The 21,074-nt window shown below is 38.8% G+C and overlaps 2 protein-coding genes across 3 annotated transcripts in view; both read left to right on the plus strand.

Annotated features, from left to right (window-relative positions):
- Window positions 1–18,499, plus strand: part of LOC131427484 (cadherin-87A) — an 848,175-nt gene extending 829,676 nt beyond the window's left edge. Inside the window, exons 7-9 of one of the 2 annotated variants that reach the window (XR_009229275.1) lie at window positions 15,799–16,349; window positions 16,485–16,594; window positions 17,755–18,499. The gene's annotated coding sequence lies outside the window, so the exon portion shown is untranslated. Of the gene's footprint in view, window positions 1–15,798; window positions 16,595–17,754 lie in introns of both variants that reach the window. The other variant, XR_009229274.1, reaches the window with a different exon arrangement.
- A 1,756-nt stretch (window positions 18,500–20,255) lies between these two features.
- Window positions 20,256–20,846, plus strand: LOC131428903 (protein MAK16 homolog). The gene has a single exon (XM_058592963.1). The coding sequence runs from the start codon at window positions 20,256–20,258 to the stop codon at window positions 20,844–20,846; it is 591 nt and encodes a 196-aa protein (XP_058448946.1).
- Window positions 20,847–21,074: the final 228 nt, after the last annotated feature.

A 21,074-nucleotide genomic window follows, 5' to 3' on the forward strand; every position in this document is an offset into this window, starting at 1 on the left:
GTAGACTCCCGTCTGAATTTCTTGGCTACATATTACCATTGATTCAGAATAATTCACTTAAATAAATGTCATTACCTCAGTTCGTTTGGGTATAATAAAGTTTTCCGCAAACAATGGTTTTCTCAACGTTAATGTAAGTGTTTCAAAATTTATGTTAGCATCAAATTTTCTAAGGAAATTCGTACCAATTAGACCTATGATATTTTGTGGTAGTTTATCAACAATATGGAAAGTAATGGGGTAGCTACTCCCATCGTATTCCATAAATGTATTCACTGTTCCTAAAGTGGTAGTGATACCATTAACACCATGTACCTGTATGGTTCTTGATGTGTCAATGCAAGCGTATAATTTCCCTGGTAGGTGACGTCTGTCCAATAGGTTAAGATTTTCATTTTCTATGATGAATTTGGATCTTAAAGCTCTCTCGCTGTTTAAATTATTCACGAAAAAACTCGTTTACGTTTGCTTCTTCGTCATGTGCGGCTGCACCTTCTGGTTGCTCCGCTACATGCACGTTCCGTCTTGGTTGACTGTTGCTTCGGTTGCTAGAGTTATTATTATTTGCTCGGGTAGCCGGGTTATTGGTATTACCCTGGTTCTGTTGCCTATTTCTCTGGTTTCCGTCTAAGTTTTGGTTATGGTTATACCGTCCATAACCTCGGCGGTTGCTGTTAGATCTATAGTTATTTCCTCTACCTCGTTGATTAGAGAAATCTCTATTACTATTACTATGGTAATGGTTGAGATTATAACCTCTGCCGTAATTTCCGCGGTTTCCTCTTCCACGAAAATTAGGCCTATTGAATGCGAATCCCTGCGTCCATAGGGCAGACTCTGGTGACGATTGCGGCTGCACTTCCAGTGCATCCGATACCACTCTATTCAGGTTTGGCGGATTCCTCGCCCTAACGAAGAATGCCATCTGAGCGCTGTATTTTTTGATACATAGGCAGTGGCTAGTTTCGCTGCCAACTGCTCAATTTCTTTTCCGAATTCTGTGATACCCTTGTTGTTCTGTTTGGCGAGCTTTAATTTAGCTTCACATGCTGTTGGTGTAAGTTTTATTGCTAAGTTTTGGGCAAGCATTCGCTTAGCCTAATTAAGGGTGGTGGCACCTTCGATGCATCCATGTGCCGATCCCACTAGTCTTGTCTTCAGAAAACTTATTATGTGACCTTCTGGAACGTTAATAGAATACGTTCTCAGCAAGTCTATTGTTTCCAGAAAATTACCCAAACTTAGGCTTTCCCCTCCGAATTAGTCGATTACCTTCAAGGCAATTCCTAAATCTAACTTTTCTCAGTCATTTCGAGCTTACTGTCGGAGTCACTGTTTGAATTTTCTTCTATTTCCTTTATAGGAAGCAACGCTGAAGCGGATATCTCAGATTCGGTGTATAATAATTTTAAACACTCCGCAATTAATTTCTTTAATGCGTTGTATCGAGTTACTAAATAAGTTTGTTTGCTAATTGACTGCGCGTTAACTGCGATCAATTTAGAGCAATTTTTCTCTGCAGGCTTTTATAGAATTTGTCGACCTTATGTTCAATTTTTTGGAATTGGAAATTGTCCATTCCATTCTATGTGATATGTTGTTATCAAACTTATGGTTGTTGCATTATATTCATTTAGTAAAAATAAAAATGAAAAGAATTTTTTCAATCGATTTAGTTCAACCTTTTTGTTTTTGAATTTTATTCAATGTAATCTTTTTTTAGAATTAAGATTTCATTTCTTCATTTTTTTTCAATATATATATATATATATATATATATATATATATATATATATATATATATATATATATATATATATATATATATATATATATATATATATATATATATATATATATATATATATATATATATAAATAATTGATATATGAAACGAAAAAGAAATATTCGTATATGAAAATATATATAAATTATTATTAAATTATTATTGTAAAAAAAATATCTATATATGTATCATTAGTATTGAAAAATCTGGAGAATGTATCATTATTATTTTTTCTTTTTTCTACTTAGCTTAACAGGTTCCCCGTTTTGGCCATACCCATTTCCCTCTGGTAGGCTTCTATGGCGTATACCACATCCCGGTACGCCCACATGAGGTCTTCCTTCAGTGTATTACTATTTTCGCGTAAGGCAGCACCCGCGCCTAGGTTGAGACATGCACTCAACAGTGCATGTTTTGCTTGAATCTCCTCCTCGCTTGCTGGGTTGCGTTTATGTTGTTGTCTCTGCCAGTATTTTTTTTGTTTCGATTATAGAGGTTTTAACCTTAAAGTCATTTGCCTCTTCAAATGCCAGTATTTCTTTTCTCTATCCATAAAGTCCGTGCACTGTTTGACTAACTCCTCGTTGTAATTCCTTCTCGTTGCCATGGTATCTGAGTGGTTTTTTCTTCTCTTATTTTTTTTGATTCTATAGTGCTACACTTCAGTTAAACTTGTAGCGCCGAGAGTCTCACGGCTAGTTCGGCCACGAGCTGAGTTTGTTCGCTATGCAGCTTGATTGCCGCTCGGGCCAGCACATATCCTACCGCCACTAGTGCCATAACACACAGTGCCATAGTTTGATACACTTCATGCCCCGCTGACTGTGCATTGTTGCTGGTAATTATTTCGTCCGCACTAAACGAGCCCATAATGTCACTTAATGTTTTATAATACTGTTTCTGCTTAATTGACAACGATAATTCGGTTTCTGTCAACTTCGCACAGTTTATTCAGTAAACGGTAAATAGAATCAGTAGAAAAATTCATTCATCGTTATCGCCGACTCACATGAGTACACACTGAGATTCAATTCTGTTGTATGATAATTTTTCTTTCAGTAAGCAATAGAAAATACCAATATTTTGTTACATGCGCTTTATTTTATAATAATTATGCGCAATTCTACTGGACGATCAGTTTTACGAAAGTTTTCATTACAGAATTGACCTCCGGTTGATTGATAACCACAATATCACTTTGCTCTTTTCTGTCATTCCACTAATTATAAACCGTCGTCACTAGCGGTACGCCATCAGTGTATGCGGTTTTGTTATTCCACTAATTATAAATCGTCGTCACTAGCGGTACGCCATCACTGTATGCAGTTTTGTCAGTTTGGCGGTGAAGAACACTAATCAAATGTAGTTGCTAATCATTCCTTTTTTAAACACTTTATACTGCTATTTAACACAGCTGGTCACTCGCGGTACGCCATCATTGCTATGCTGTTTGGTTATATTGGTAGCGGAGAACACTGATCAAATCTCGTTTCTAATCAATCTTTTTCGCACGCTTCGTATTGCTATGTAACACAAATGGTTCGAGCCAGGCACATTCCCATAACCAATGCAAACAGAATAGACTTGTTTTTTGTAGAACAAACCGCAGCACTTATTAATTTTATTGATAATCTTCAATTGCCTCGTTTCCTTGCATCATTTTTGCACTACATGATTTCAAAACACCACCGGATGGGAATTAAATCTGTTTTTGGACCACTTTCATTGTCAGTCAATAGATTCGATCACTCCACGAATGGCAAAGGATCGCCATGAAAAATCTTAACTTCTAATGGCCACTGAGTGACGTGGATTTCTTTCTTAGCGAATTTAACTACATCACAGCTCGAGTGTTGGTTTTGAACTCTTTATTTCAGAATTGTGTTTCTTAACGCTAGGCCCTGCTCGGGCGGTGGCTACGTGACCCTTTTTAGCGCGTCAGCATAAAACGGTCAACGCCCAGTCGGTGGCAATGATCGCGCTTTAGGCTGCGTCGGAGTTTTGATATCCATTATTTATTTTAACGATTGAAGCGGGCCTGTATCCACCACATTTGATCTATGCAAGCGCAACATCAAGTTGATTCCATCTATACAGATTTCACTGCTGCATTCGACTAGATTAACCATCGAATTGCAATTGCAAAGCTCGGCAGGCTTGGATTTAGCGGCCCTTTTCTCAATTGGATGGAATCATATCTGACTGGTCATTGCCGTTTCAACCTTCCGAGCGAACAGACGTGATTTGGATTTACTGCGAAAGCATTGAAAACCAGTTGTGTGTGTGATAAAGTGTTCGGACGATATTGTGTGATAGACAATAGTGCTTTTTCCTCTGAGAGGTTTTTTTTTCGCAGCTCTTGCGGAAGAGACATTGAAAAGTGTCTCTACTGCAGTGAGGGTCCGCATAATCTCTCAGCATGTCCCACCTACAAATTGCGTGGAGATAAGCTAAAGCACTCTTTGAGGGAACGCTCCAAGCGCACATTTGCAGAAATGCTAAAGAGTGCTACACCACCAAGCCCATCTGCAAATCCCTATGCTTGCTTGTCAACAGACGAGTGCGATTCAGACGACCCTCTCGAAGGCACATCTTCGGCCATCCCTCGTAGCAACAGGAAAAGGAGAAATATTTCCTCTCATAAGCTACCTAGTAAGGGTTCGAAGGTGGCCCTTGAGGGGCCTCCAAAAGTAACAGCTAATGGTAGTGTTAGTAAAACACCGAAGCAAAGAATAGCTCCTGATCTAGAAAAACTGAGATCTGATAAGGAGTTTCCAACACTTCCTAAGACAAACAAAAACTCAATTGCCCCTAAAGACCAGTCAAAGAATCAACCAAATGCTGGATTTATTAAATTCTCTGATATAGTGGACTGGATTTTTAAAACTTTCAATATCTCTGACCCCTTGAAAGGTATTTTGATGACCTTTGTACCCGTAGCTGAGACGTTTTTGAAACAGTTGACTGTAAAATGGCCCCTTCTTTCAGCGATTGTATCCTTTGATGGCTAATTTATCCAATGAGGTCAAGAATTTGATCACTGTTTTACAATGGAATTGCAGAAGTATCATCCCAAAAATTGATTCCTTCAAACATCTATTATATACCACGAATTGCGATGCATTTGCATTGTGCGAAACTTGGTTAACTTCTGAAATATCTCTCAACTTCCACAATTTTAATGTTATTCGTTTGGATCGAGAAACCCCCTATGGAGGAGTACTTTTGGGAATCAAAAAGTGCTATTCCTTTTATCGAATTAACCTCCTCTCGATACCAGGTATTGAAGTTGTCGCATGTCATGTTACAATCAAAGGTAAGGACCTTTGTATTGCTTCCATCTACATTCCCCCTAGAGCCTCGGTTGGGCATCAGCGGCTCAGTGATATCATAGAACTCCTTCCCGCACCAACGTTGGTTTTAGGAGACTTTAACTCACACGGTACGGGATGGGGTTGTCTTCATGACGATAACAGATCAGCTATGATCCATGATATTTGTGACAACTTCAATATGACAATATTGAATGCGGGAGAAATGACACGGATTCCTGCACCACCAGCAAGACCAAGTGCGCTGGATTTATCCCTTTGCTCGACATCGCTACGGTTGGATTGCAAGTGGAAGGTAATCCCCGATCCCCACGGTAGCGATCATCTACCTATCGTAATTTCAATCGCCAACGGATTAAGACCATCGGAGACAATCAATGTTTCGTATGACCTCACACGAAATATTGATTGGAAATATTACGCAAATTCGATGTCTGAGAAACTGGAAACAACACAAGAACTTCCTCCGGAGGAAGAGTACACGCTTTTGGCTGGCTTGATTCTCGACTCCGCGATCCAAGCTCAGACGAAACGTGTACCCGGCGCGAAAACTAACATCCGTCCTCCCAATCCGTGGTGGGACAAAGAGTGCTCATCACTGAACGCGGAAAGATCTTTAGCATTCAAAAAGTTCAGAAAATATGGAACACCTGATAATTATAGAAATTACGCAGCGCTAGATAAGCAAATGAAGAACTTAGTTAAAGCAAAGAAACTAGGTTACTGGCGACGGTTTGTTGACGGATTAACAAAAGAAACATCGATGAGCACTCTTTGGAACACAGCCCGACGAATGCGAAACCAAAACACCACGAACGAAAGCGACGAATATTCCAACCGTTGGATATTCGATTTCGCTAAAAAAGTATGTCCAGACTCTGTTCCGGAACAGAAGATCTCCCGCGCCGCGAAATCAAATACAAACGAAACACCGTTTTCGATGGTAGAGTTCTCACTTGCGCTCTTGTCATGTAACAATAAGGCCCCGGGGTTAGACAGAATCAAATTCAACTTGTTGAAGAATCTGCCTGACACCGCCAAAAGACGCTTGCTGAATTTATTCAACAAGTTCCTCGAGGGTAATATTGTCCCACACGACTGGAGACAAGTGAGAGTTATTGCCATTCAAAAACCTGGGAAACCAGCCTCCGATCACAATTCGTATCGGCCGATTGCTATGCTTTCCTGTATCCGGAAGTTGTTCGAAAAAATGATTCTCTTCCGTCTAGACAATTGGGTCGAAACTAATGGCTTTCTTTCAGATACACAATTTGGTTTCCGCAGGGGTAAAGGAACGAACGATTGTCTTGCGTTGCTCTCAACCGAAATTCAAATGGCATTTGCTCGTAAAGAACAAATGGCATCAGTATTTCTAGACATCAAGGGGGCTTTTGATTCAGTTTCTATAAATATCCTATCTAAGAAGCTGCACCAGCATGGTCTTTCGCCGGTTTTGAACACCTTTTTATATAATCTATTGTCCGAGAAACACATGTATTTCGCACATGGTGATTTGTCGACAATACGATTTAGCTACATGGGTCTTCCTCAGGGCTCATGCTTAAGCCCCCTTTTATACAATTTTTACGTAAAAGATATCGATGAATATATCAACACATCTTGCACGCTAAGACAACTTGCCGACGACAGCGTTGTGTCCATTATAGGATCCAAAACTGCCGATCTGCAAGGACCATTACAAGATACACTCCACAACTTGTCCACGTGGGCTCTTCAACTTGGTATCGACTTCTCTACGGAGAAAACTGAGCTGGTTGTATTTTCAAGGAAGCGAGAACCAGCACAACTACAGCTTCAACTAAGGGGTGAAACCATAGCTCAGGTCTTCACATTCAAATATCTCGGGGTCTGGTTCGACTCCAAAGGCACCTGGGGATGTCACATTAGGTATCTGAAACAAAAATGCCAACAGAGAATTAACTTTCTTCGTACAATAACCGGATCATGGTGGGGTGCCCACCCAGGAGACCTGATCAGGCTGTACCAAACAACGATATTGTCCGTAATGGAATATGGATGCTTCTGCTTCCGATCCGCCGCGAACACCCATTTCATTAAACTGGAAAGAATTCAGTATCGTTGTTTGCGTATTGCCTTAGGTTGCATGCAGTCGACTCATACGATGAGTCTCGAAGTGCTTGCGGGCGTACTACCGTTGAGAAATCGATTCTGGGATCTCTCATATCGATTGCTAATCCGATGCGATATCTTAAATCCGATGGTGATTGAAAACTTCGAAAGGCTTGTCGAGTTCAATTCTCAGAGCCGTTTTATGTCCTTGTATTTTGATTACATGGCTCAGAATATTAATCCTTCTTCGTTTGTTTCCAACCGTGCTCATTTGTTGGATACTTCTGATTCTACTGTGTTTTTCGACACATCCATGAGAGAAGAGATTCGTGGAATTCCGGATCACGTGCGCCCTCAAGTGGCCCCAAATATTTTTTATAATAAATTTAGAACAGTCAACTGTGAAAAGATGTTTTACACTGACGGATCAAACATCAACGAGTCCACTGGCTTCGGCATCTTCAATCAGAACATCACCGCTTCGTACAAACTCAGTGATCCGGCTTCAGTTTACGTCGCAGAATTAGCTGCTATTCAGTACACCCTCGAGATCATTGAAACGTTGCCCAAAGACCATTACTTCATTGTCACGGACAGTCTAAGCTCAATAGAAGCTCTCCGGGCAATGAAGCCAGGAAAGTATCCCCCATATTTCCTGGAGAAAATACGGGAACACTTGCGATCTTTATCTGAACGGTCTTATTCAATATCGTTAGTCTGGGTCCCTTCACATTGTTCCATTCCGGGAAATGAAAAGGCAGACTCATTGGCTAAAGTGGGCGCATTAGAAGGTGATATTTATGAAAGACCAATCTGCTTCAATGAATTTTTCAGTATTTCTCGTCGAAGAGCACTTGAAAGTTGGCAAACTTCATGGAGTAATGACGAACTGGGACGATGGCTACATTCCATTATCCCTAGGGTATCGACGAAACCTTGGTTCAGGAGGATGAACGTGAGTCGCGATTTCATTCGTGTTATGTCACGGCTCATGTCTAATCACTACACATTCAACGCACATCTTCGGCGTATTGGGGTCATGGAGAGCGGTCTCTGCACCTGTGGCAACGGTTATCAGGACATCGAGCATGTCGTATGGTCATGTGTGGGGTATTGTGACGCCAGGTCTGTTTTAAAGGACTCCCTCAGGGCCCGAGGTAGACCACCTGATGTTCCGGTTCGAGATGTGTTGGCGAGTCGGGATATATCATATATGTTACTCATATATAAATTCCTTAAACACATTAATATACAAGTGTAATCTGCGTTAGTTACCCCTGTTCCTCGACTGACGCTAAGAAGAAACTCCACCCACAGGTTCGACACTAACATCCGCCCGAATCTCCCCATCCCTCGTCTGTCCACCATCTTCATTGGAACTAACAAGATCTTTCTGCTGTCACTAAATTTTCTGCTTCCCCCTCCCACGTTCTTTCACCATCTCGATGTCAACTAATTAGATCTTTGTCGTTCTTAGTCATTTTGTTCCCATATCCCCTTTTTACTCTGTTCTCCGTAATATTTACTTCTCTGTATATTTTTTTTTTCATTTTCCTCCGTAACATCATCATCATTGCCCACGGACGGCCGCTGTAGTCTATGAGATGAATATGGGCCACCCGCCTGGTATTCGTAGCCTGGGGGTGTCCCCCGCGAACCCACACGGACAGAAAAAAAGCGGCTAATACCAAGATACTTACCAACGTGTTACATTCAGTACGCCGGCCGGTGCCGATAGCCAGCTGAAGGCGGGATCTGCCAAAGTCATTACATTATCTTAATATACTATCCTAGATTTAAGTTATTTGTTAATTAAAATTAGAAAAAGCCCTTGGCATCTTAGAGCTTAAGCAGTGTGCCTTAATAAATTATATAATTGAAAAAAAAAAAATATCTGACTGGTCGTAGTATGACCGTGGAAATTGGCGACTGCGTCGCTCTATCATTCATCGTAAGCTCTGGCGTTCCTCAGGGAAGCCATCTAGGACCATTCATATTTCTGCTATATCTAAATGATCTGAATTTCTCATTGCAATGTATGAAGCTATCATTCGTGGACGATTTCAAGCTGTTTCATCTCATCAATGATCTGAAAGACTCAAATTTCTTGCAGTCAGAGTTGGATGTATTTTCTAACTGGTGCAACGTCAACAAAATGGTTATGAATGCCTCTAAATGCTCTGTTATCTCCTTCTCTCGTAAACGAACCACGACCATGTATGATTACACTATTTCGCATGCTGTACTAAAACGGGAGACATCAATCAAGGATCTAGGAGTGTTATTGGATTTAAAACTTAGTTTCAAAGATCACATAGAATATACCCTCTCTGAGGCATTAAAGATGCTAGGTTTCATCTTTCGCATCTCAAAAAATTTCAATAACATATACTGCCTGAAATCGTAATATTGCGCTCTAGTTCGCTCTACACTGGAGTATGCTGTTATTGTTTACCAAACTGATAAGCTACACATTGAAACTGTTCAGCGCAAGTTCATTCGTTTTGCTTTGCGTCGCCTGCCCTGAAGAGATCCATTGAATCTCCCAAGCTACGAAAATCGATGTAGGCTCGTACACCTCGATTTGCTATCTGTCCGCCGTGATACACTGAAAGCTGTGTTCGTCGCGGACCTCATCCAACCTCGAATTGATTGTTCAGATCTCCTACAACAGCTAAACTTTTACATTCATCGGCGTAATTTGCGGTTTAACCCCTTTCTCAGAATTCCTCGTGCTAGAACTAACTATGGCTTTAATGAACCGTTTTTGAGTATGTGTCGCGTATTCAATACTTGCTCTGATGAATGTGATTTCAATTTATCTCGTAACACCATTAAAACCCGTTATCTCCGAATCTTTTCCCGCTAGTTTTATTTAGATAATTAGACAATATCAATAGTTGTTAGTTAGCTTTGTAGTTTAATTAAGGGTAATCTAAGATTTCGTTATGTATCAGTTGGACAAATGTTATCTGTTGATACAAAGATGAGAAGGTTTTATGCCTGCTGCAGAAGGAGAACAACAATCGCGGTTCCAGCGGGCTTTACCCCTGCCCCTAAAAAATAAAATAAATAAAAATAAAATAAAATAAAATCGAAGAGAAATGTCTTTCAAATGAAAAAGCTCTGTTACAAATTTCGTATATGTTCGATGTTTCCCTTTCTGGTTAATGATGCTAATTGGTTTGCATGAAGGAACATCTTAAGGAATTTGGTACAAGATCTGGGGAGATGAAATTTTTATTTGATCCGTTATCAATCAGAATTTCAGCTTGTTTACCATTTTCTAGTCTCAATCGAATAAAAGGAAGACCATTAATCGCATTTATTTCTGTGATTCGTTGGGAGGATCTATTTGAAAATTTGTCAGGGTGGCTTGTAATGTAATGTTTACGTATAGTATAAAGAGAGAAGCGAAACTGTTATACAAGTATCAATCCTCTTCGAGAAGTTAGGTTTTATGATTTCTAAATGAGCCGCTTTGCGCAGAAAGTCAAGAACTATTCACGGCAAGGAAGAATAGTCGACCGACTCATTGTATGTATTGGTGATCACATAATCGGTTTCGTTTTAGTAGTTCAGTTCAGTTCAGCCTTCATTGCGACAGGTCGGACACCAAGGCCGAAGTGTAAATTGTAGCAAATGTAGTGTAGTAAAATTAGTAAAATATAGTTGATTAAGTAAAAGTGTTGAAATCGAGATTTTATGTTGATCATAATTTCTTTCGCCTTTTTGTAACACCCATGGAGCGATTCTGTCATTTTCGTGTTCCATATTTGGGTTTGGTAGGTTGCAATAGTGTTTCTATCACCGAAACTGCCAAGCAGTACATTTGCTGCTTCCTCGAATTTTTGAGGATTGCCATTAGAACATAAGGTGTCTCTGGCTTCCCCAACAATTTTATTGATGATGCATTGTTCGTGCATCAGTAGTGTTTCCTCTGAAACGCGATTTCTAAAAAGATCCAAGGTTCTTCGTACTGTTTGAATCCTGGCTAATGCTTGTTTTTTCTTGCCGCCAAAGGTTGGCAACGATTTTATTGGATCTGGGATCCTAAAGATATCATGAGACGCTTGTCGTGTAGCGTTCTGATTGCTTTGCGCATTAAATGCACGCCGATTATTGTTTCCTATTTGCAGACTGTTCAGTCTTTGTTCTAAAGAGATCATGTTGTTGTACAATGTTTGAAGATCAACAACTTGATTTTTATGGGGGTTCATCATGGAAAATTTTCGTGGTTGAACTTTCGGCAATGGGTTGAATTTGTGCATAAACTAATTAATAAGGTAAATACAACTGTTACTCACGGTTCTCCACTCTCAAAGGATTGAAACCCACCGATGCAGCGATTCTGGTACAGGCGGCACAAATCTCCTACGGGTCGAGGAACGGGTCTTGATAATGTGTGATTGCTGGTTTTAAACTAGCACTCTAGTCCAGAACACTTGATTTCAATTACCGGCACGTCTGTTGTCGCGGGTTGGACACCAGTGTTTTTTATCACTGGATTTTTGAAATTTTATCTCTGGATCACAAATCACTAGAAAAAGTCACCGCACCGTAGAGTGGACCGCACGACTGCGCCAGTTAAGTGGTAACTTTTATTTTTGCGTTTTTAAAAATAATTTACACTTTGCTTCTTAACGCTAGCGATCCTGAAATCGAACTGAACTAACTTTATTCCCTATCTGTACCTGAGCCCTAACTACCAAACCTTAAACTGCTGTCTTAGCGGTTATCCTGTTGATTCGTGTTGAAGTCGTCGTTACCGCGTGGTACAACCTGGCTGGGGCGATGACTCTCGGTGATCGGATGCTACGTCAGCATACCTGTTGCTAGTCGGTGTTCGTTGAAGGCATGTAATATATGGTTTGATGTGTGGAACATGTGAAAGCCTTATGGTTAATAATTGCTGATCTATCTGATCCGTGTGTTAGGTTTGTCCATAACTCTCGATCACGAGTTCGAAAGCGATACGTAATGCCACAGTTCAGTCAAATCGACTTCAAAAATAACCGTTTCGAGTAACTCGATTCGAGGTGCATAATGTCAGCCCTGATCATCGGAACTATAGTCACATAGTTGAACCTTTCTTGTCAATCGGTCATGGGAATTAACAGCAGACTCTCTTTCTTCTTGATGCATGATTGAGAAACTTTCGTGCTCGTCTACGGATCAGTTATTGACTTTGGATACTGATCAATATTCCTGACGAAATTTTCATAAAAACATTCATCTTCTAGATGCGGTCGCAGTTTTACAGCGCGGACTATGCTTTCAAGCTCTTTACCGATGGATAGTAACACAAAATATACCAGACGCTTCGGGTTATTGATGTTCGACAATGATGGTGCTATTTCGAAATCCTCGATGAAACAAGTCCACGTCTCCCACATCTTGGTGGCTGGGACGTTTTTCGGAAACGGTGTAATGCTATCCCAACGGATGGCACTTCCCAACGGATGGCATCAGAAATGGTACGTGAAGAGACGACTTGGACGGGAGGTGAATTTGATACTCTCTGTGTGTTGTTGCATTTTGAGATTTCGCAGATTATATGTTCCAATTCCTTTACTCGATCTACTAATACCAGTTGACAGTCTGAAGCAATAACCGAATAGTGTACGAATTGGGGTTTAACATTGCCAAACTCTTCTTCTTCGACTTGATGATCGAAAGGAGCGAGAACGTACGTTCTGCATGGATAAGCTTAGCCGAATCACCTTCTGGAGTAACAGATAGAGCACGTACATACCTTCGTGGAGATGACATTCTGCCTTTTTTTCTATTTCTGAAACCAATAATAAAACAACGCAATTTAGCTTAATGGAACTGTGGCAACAATCTGAAACATTAGAATCAATTATGCATTGTGGATTCGTTTTTAGGTCGTTTCTGAGGACTGAGCATAATTGAAAAAAAGAAATTCCTAATTATCCTGCTAATTGAAAATCATCTGCGAGATTGGACTGATATTTTCTTACATTCTACGTAAGACTATTAATTTATTCCATTTAATACGCTTATGCCTTGCGATTCCTCAAGCGCATTTCACTTAATCGCGGTCATCTCGACACGCATTTTATTTGCGGCCCTCTCAACACGCATTTTATTTGCGGTCCTCTCAACACGCGTTTTATTTGCGGTCCTCTCAATTCGCTTTGCACAAAAGGTCCTCTCGACACGTCCTTTCAAATCGCACAATCAATTTTCACTACAAAAAGTAACAGCGCAATTCCTTTCGTTCGGTAGCCATTTTGTATTAATTTTCAACTCATGGAAATTTCTATATGATGGGTGATTTCCATATGGTTCGTATTCAAATAAAATTCAATGATGATAGTATATCATTATTATTTAGCAATTCTTGGAAAAACTGCTAAAAGGTCTGTCACTGTCGCCAATGTGAATAACTAGAATGGTTATTAGGAAAACAGCCATCGCTGGCAACACTTGTGAATTGGATACGTCTTACCTGTTGAACACTCGGTTTGGTAATGATGGCGCTTCTTTGGCTTGAGGACTGTACGACGATGTTATAGTATGTTCACATTAGAGCTGATATCAAGTGATATACGGATATACTTAATATCCGATGATATCATGTGCGATATCACTTGATATCCCATACAATTTGATGTCAACGCGTATCACCATTTTGGCATGATATACGGGATATCATGTACGATATCATATCGAGTTGTCAAAAATCGCAACTATCAACACGGATAATGGCATCGAACGCACTCATTTATGAACGTCATTTTGAGAGTGACAATAAACAATCATTATAATTTCGAATTTTTCAACGAATACTTCGTTCGGAGACCATTAAATGCAAGACTTCAATTATTTATTGAATTGTAGGAGAGAAAAGCAATATTATTGATCTTACTCCCAATGGGAACATTCAATATGACAACTTGATTGTCAAACGATATCATTTCGATCATATGTGAACACTTCCACGTGATATGCGTATCATCTCGGTATATCAAGTGATATAAGCGCTAATGTGAACATGGTATTAAGTCGACGATGGGAGTGTTCCCAGATGGGTGGCGCATAGAATGTCGACTCGTCCCACACAATTACAATGCCGTTGAACCCACGCCTGGTAAACCAAAACTGAAAATAGTGGGGATGACTGATTGATTTTCCGCTGATGTAGTTATTGTTAAAATCAGGAAATTGCAATAGAAGACAAAAAAGTTGTAGCTGACTTTGAGAATCCTCGCTTCAAATATAACAAATATAGTGTTATAAGTTCAGTATACCGGGTTACACTATTGCTTTTTGCTTGTCACATTCCAGACACACGGGTGGAGTGGCCTGAGAATAGATTAAATTCAGCATTCAATCAAACGAAGTAGTTGGAAATAACTGTTTCTTGAGTATGTCAGTTGAATGAGGCATACAGATAAGAAATTATGGAGTTGTATATCATTCTCCTATTTCAAGCGATCGCCATTTTCTGGAAATTCTAGAAAACTGGTGGGAAAATTTTGTAGAGTTTAGATAACTTGATATTATTGCGAGAGCTTTCAACGTTGATTGTCTTAGTGATCAGAGTTTAAATCACGTGAAACAGCAGAATTCTTCAGTTTCAAACAAATTGTGAATGAAATTACAAGAATTTCGAGACATAGCAGAACTTCGATAGATCATGTATATTCCAACTTTGACGAAGTTTATTCGTGTGTAGAGACCGATTGCAAGATTTCGGATCAGGAAACAATTGCAATTTCTATAGCGAGTACCCCTAGAGATAGGAAAAACACAGTATAAATCAATGTTGTAAAAAATATTCAAAGCAAGCCATGTCTCGACTTGTGTCAAGAAGCTTGTATTGTACGCAGTTGACTGGAAATTTTGATCGCAGGGCATCTATTCTTACGGACGTATTAAAAAAGAGTACTAATAAATTAGTTACTGAAAAGTACGTTAGTTTGAACAGCTCGAATAGCCGGTACTCAATGGACCTCTTACGATTGAAACGAGAGAGGGATAAACAGTACAAGAGGTTCTGTAGAACTAACAATGAAAGTGACTGGTGTGCCTTATACCAATGCACGAAACATTCATTCACGGGCCCTGAAGAAGACTAGATATGAATCGGGCCCTGAAGAAGACTAGATATGAATATGTTAAGAAAAAGATCGATCAAAATCAGGAAAACAGGAAGGAGCAAAGTAGTTGGAAATAATTGGTTCTAGGGTTTATCAGTTCAGAGAGGCATGCAAATGAGAAATAATGGAGAATTTCCCTAGTTCAAACAATCGCCAGTTTCTAGAAATTATAGAAAACTGGTGCTAAAATTTGATCAGACTTCGTATCTTAAACAATTACTGAAACCTACACATAGCTCAGTAAAAACATGAACATTTAATGGCACAAAAGAGTACTCAGAGCAAGTGATACCAGGAAAATTAAACAGTTATTTCATAAGTAGTGTACAACAGATCAATAAAAGTATTGATTTGGTTGGTGAATCTGTTGAAATAACATAGCAGATTAGTAACAATTGTAGATTTCTTGAATTTCACTCAACCACTTTTGAATAATTGAAATATTTTGTTTCATTTTAGAAAAATCGACTGGTATCGACAATGTCAACTCAAAAGTGATGCAAAATTGCTTTCATTTTATCGGTCACGATCTGCTGGACTTGGTAAATGAATCGTTATACACGTGGCACGTACCAAAAGTTTGGAAAGAATCGCTGGTGGTTCCTATCCCAACGGTTACTGGAACGAATAAAACCGAGGAGTACCGTCCCATTAACATGTTGCACACGTTGGAAAAAATTTTGAAACTTGTTGTTGAAGATCATCTGATTAACTATTTAAACTGTAACAATATGCTAATACCGGGATATCGGGATATCGGAAAAGTCACTCTTGCGAAACCGCTTTAATCCTGGTTTTAGCAAACTGGAAGGAGAAAATCGAGATTAAAGAGACTATTTTTGCAGTGTTCTTGGACCTCAAACGCACTTTCGAAACAATTTCTAGACCTATACTGTTACAAAGACTGAAACGCTTTGGTATCGAAGGAGTAGCATATAAAGGGGTTTAAAACTATTTATTTGATAGAACCCAGAGAACTGTTTTCAACGATGTTGTGTCTAGTTTCCAGGGTAATTCACTTGGTGTGCCACAGAGTAGTGTTTCAGGACCGATTTGGTTTATTATGTACATAAATGAGATTAGGCGAATTTTACGGTTTTGTGAAATAAATTTATTTGCTAACGATATTCTTCTGTTCATTACAGCTAAGGATTTGGATGAAGCGGTTGCACATTTAAAAGAAGACCTTCATTCTCAGGCTCAGTGGTTAAAATTCAAACAATATAAACTGAATGTCGCAAAAACTAAATATATGGTAATTTTTTGTATTGTTATTTGTATGTTATTAGTATCACAACAACATTTTAGCAAAGTTAGGATCGTTTCAACGCTAGTCTGTGTTCATTAAAATTCAAATGGCTGTCACTTACGGTTTCGGTGATATGATAACTGACGTGAACGTCAAAACTGATTACCGCTCAATTTTCTCGGATATGGATTATTCGATTCGATTAGCTTTTTTCAGACAGTTAACGCATTTAAAATCAGTTGAAGTACATTCAGATGTTCTATGTGCAGCATTGCATTTGGAACAATTTTCATTATTCGAACATTCGGTGCACTTGTGACCAAACTTACCACACTTGAAACAGCGCAATACGTTGAATGACTCGAAAACCGAACACCTATCACAGCCAGTGCTGTCAACTATTTTTTTTGTATTTGGCAGAAAAATTTATCAATCTTTCTCGAAAAATCAAACATCGATTTAGTGCGGAAACAGATTTTGTGACCAAAAAAAAAAGGTCGCTCGACCTGGTTTACCCCTATGGAATCCAACACAAAAACTGAAAATCGGTATTTATCTGTATGAAAATTGAAATATCGGTATTTTGACAGAGCGTATCTGTATTCCTGTACCGAGTCCAAAATCGGTATAAATGCCGAGAAATCGGTATAGTTGGCAGCGCTGATCACAGCCGACGCAAACCTTGCCGGCGGCCATCAAACTAGAATAAGTATTCTTATCAACCTCAATTATAACACTATATTTATTATATTTGAAGCGAGGATTCTCAAAGTCAGTTACAACTTTTACTTCTTCAATCGCAATTTCCTGATTTTGACTTTTCAAAAGATCAATAAATGCATCAGCGGAATATCGATCACTCATCCCAACTATTTTCAGTTTTGGTTTACCAGGTGTGGGTACGAAAGCATTGTAATTATCTCCCAAATTGCTTTTGATTTTTTCTTTTAACGTCTGAATGTCTTCCCCTGTTGCACACTCAACAATGATCGAACCATTTTTACCATTTTTAAAGTTACTAATCTTGTGTGCCCTTGGATTCAATTTGTCTTTCAAATATTCCCTTGTATCATCGCTCGTTTGTGACGACTCAATCGGTTTAATCACAATAACCGGGCGAGTCTTACGATTTTTAATGCTAACTTTTCTAATTTTCGATTTTCCAGATAAAATATCTGCGTATGATAGCAATGCTCCGGTAAGGCCAGAACAGCGCTGGTGGAATACATTCTCACAAACCAAACATTTAATTCTAATATCCGATATGGCACACCACCGGAGAACAAATTAAAAAAACAAAAAACGGTACAAAATCAATACAAAAATCATTCAATAAATTACGGAACGACGGCGCTTTCTTTGGGCGCAAAATTCAAGCACTAATTCAGCACACCATTTTTTACGAATATTAAATTATTACACACAATTTTCGCAATTTGATTCGGCACTAAAGACGCACAAGTTATCATGTTCGCACAAGTGATCACAAACGAATTTCGGTCAAGGTCGTTCGATCATAATAAACTGTAGTTGTATGTAAGCTGAAAATATTGTTTATAAGAGATTGAATTATATACCAAACACATTTGAATTAAAGTAAGAGTAGGACAAATAGTCGTTGAAAATCAAAGTTTAAATTTCAAGGCGGCAGGCGTATGTTGTAGCGAGAAAGGATTACAGTACTTAAACATACTTTGTTGAATCACCCTACAACTCCGACAAACAAGATGATATGTCGTGCTTCTTCTGGCACCCTATATTGATGATCTATCTCATCTCTTTGATGCATTGTTATGGATCGTAGGTCAGTCTAAAATTTACAGTCCACGAGAATACACGCGTTATTATTACACAAATAAAATTTTCGTTTCAGTTCGCGCAAAGTTAAAGTGTAGTACCAGAGAAAAAGCATAGTACGCGCGAACAATCTTTTCATATCACATATGTATTGTAGATATTGCAATAAATTTTGAAACGAATGATTTTTGATAATATAAATTATGGTTTTACTTAGCATTTAAAAATGTCTTCATCGTTATTAGTATCACAACAACATTTCAACAAAGTTAGGATTGTGCTACTTTATGTTCATTCAAGTTCAAATGGCTGTCACTTACGGTTTCGGTGATATAATGGTATGAGTGACGTGAACGTCAAAACTGATTACCGCTCAATTTTCTCGGATATGGGTTATTCGATATCAATAATTTTATGCTCGTTAGGTGCGCTTATTTCGTCGGTCGCATCAAAATTCTATGCTTCGCGTTGTATTTGAAATTTATTCGGTAATACCGTCGTGATGAAGTGTTATCATAAAAAACAGCAAACAATATTAACAAACATGCTGCAATAAATAATAATTATAATGATAAGAAAAAACCAATCACAAAGCGTGCTATGCAACGAATTAATATTACTCTATTTAGCTTGAATATCCTACACAGAAGTAACAGGAGTGCGGAATTTTGCTACGCCAATTTAAACGCTGCGCCAAATGCTGCGCTAATGTTACTCCTATAAATCAAATTTATTTCAAATATCGTTTTTTTTGGGTTTAATCTAAATGCACGGGCAAAATTCCAATTCTAGAAATGAGCAAAACGAGTCATGATTTGGGAAAAAGAGTATATTTTCATGTTATTACAATACACCATGGTTAAAATCTCTCGGATCATCATCCATTTAGACTGATTTCGCTGAAATTTAAACGTAACGCACTTGACGTTGTTGGGTATAACTTTAAACGTGTTTCTGCTACGAAGGTAATCTTTGAAACATAAATTCAGGTGTTATGTTTTAAAACATGAAGATTTCAAATATGAATTAAATGGAATGGTGTGACGAACGTATGGTATTTTGTACGCGATTTTAACTAATCATTAACAATTAAAATATTATGTTTATGACAAACGACGACGCCTAAAATAACGTGTTTACTTGCGTTAATTACTCCAGTTTTGTGTTTCAAAATTTAAACACTTAAACGAACTGCATGAAACCACATGTGTGAATCAAACCTCCTAAAAAGAAACTCTATGTCGAATTCTTGCAAATGCCGCGGATTAATATTGTAGACGCACCATCCAAAAACAGCAATCAGTGAGTACTGCCGGAGTAAGGACAACATACATTTGAAAGGAAATACCGTTATACCGACGGGTGGCAGGTAAAGATATATGTAAAATTGTTATGCGAAAGAGGGAGAAGAAAAAAGTATAGCATATGTCAGCAAACAGGAAAAGCATGGTCTAAATAGTGCAAGAAAGGTGATAGATAAAGCTACTTAGAAATATTTATATGGTCGGTTAAAAGGGCGTGTGAATTGAAAGAAGGAAATTTGAAATTTATATAAGGAGAGACTTCGTAAGCATTCGAACTAGTAACCTGAAATAGAAGAGAATACTATAAATGTAAGTAAGAAAAGTGAATTTAAAGGAAAGTGAATTAAAATTGTTTTGCATGTTTAAAAATAAATATAGTTTTGAGCTGACTCAACCAAAAGAGCTGCTACGGAAATTTTGTTTGTTTTTTTGTGAATTCGGTTTACAGTAGTTCCGAACAATCTCAAAAATTTATAATGATTGGTTCAAACCCTAACCCCGAGAATCCCGAACAGTCTGGCTACAATTGCGCGGCTTGTCATCGTCCAGACAACGATGAAACGAATATGGTATTTTGCGATCACTGTCAAAGATGGTATCATTTCGGTTGTGCAGGTGTTAAAGACGACGTACGCAACAATTCCTGGAGTTGTCCGGATTGCGAAGCATGTGAGTCGGATGTTGCTGATTCGTCTAAGCTTCAGAAAGAACTGGAACCGTTAGAGGAGGTGAAGAAAAAACAAAAACGGAAAATTGAAAGAGAGATGATTTTGCACCGGAAGAGACTGCAAATGCAGCAGGAATTGCTTGATATGCGTCAGCAGCTGGAACGGGAGAAGCGGAATATGGAATTGGAGTTTGAGAAGGCGCAGTTGGAAAAGAAAATTGCGGAAGAAGAAGAGCGTCAGAAGAATCTGAACAAAATGCGGTCTTATATGAATGAAAAGTTGAAATTGTTGAAACTGAAGCGAACTGTTGAAAGTGATGTTGGAGAGTTGCAGAGCAATAAAGAATCTGCCGTCGGGCGTGTAGAGAAGGAAGGCTCAAAGGAGAAAAGTCAAAACAGAACAATAGCGGAGAAAGCGAAAGCAGGAAAAGTAGAGCTCGAGAATAAAAGTCGAGAAAAGGAAAGCCGGAATTTGCTGATCCGATATTAACGAGTTGTTCTGATATTCGAGGAGCGTACCGTAAACATTCTACACCGAAGGTGATGGATAGGGTTATTAACAAACAGGACGGCATCCCATACAATCTACCAGAGAGCTTTTCTTTGAATCGAGATAATGACGTTACACCATTCGGTCATCCGGAAATCCCGAAAAAGAAGGAAAACAATAGCGGCGGAAAAATGAAAATAGTGCCTGAAGTTTCGGAGTCTGAAAATG

The sequence above is a fragment of the Malaya genurostris genome, chromosome 2 (assembly GCF_030247185.1).
Source record: "Malaya genurostris strain Urasoe2022 chromosome 2, Malgen_1.1, whole genome shotgun sequence".
In the NCBI taxonomy this organism is placed as follows: domain Eukaryota; kingdom Metazoa; phylum Arthropoda; class Insecta; order Diptera; family Culicidae; genus Malaya; species Malaya genurostris.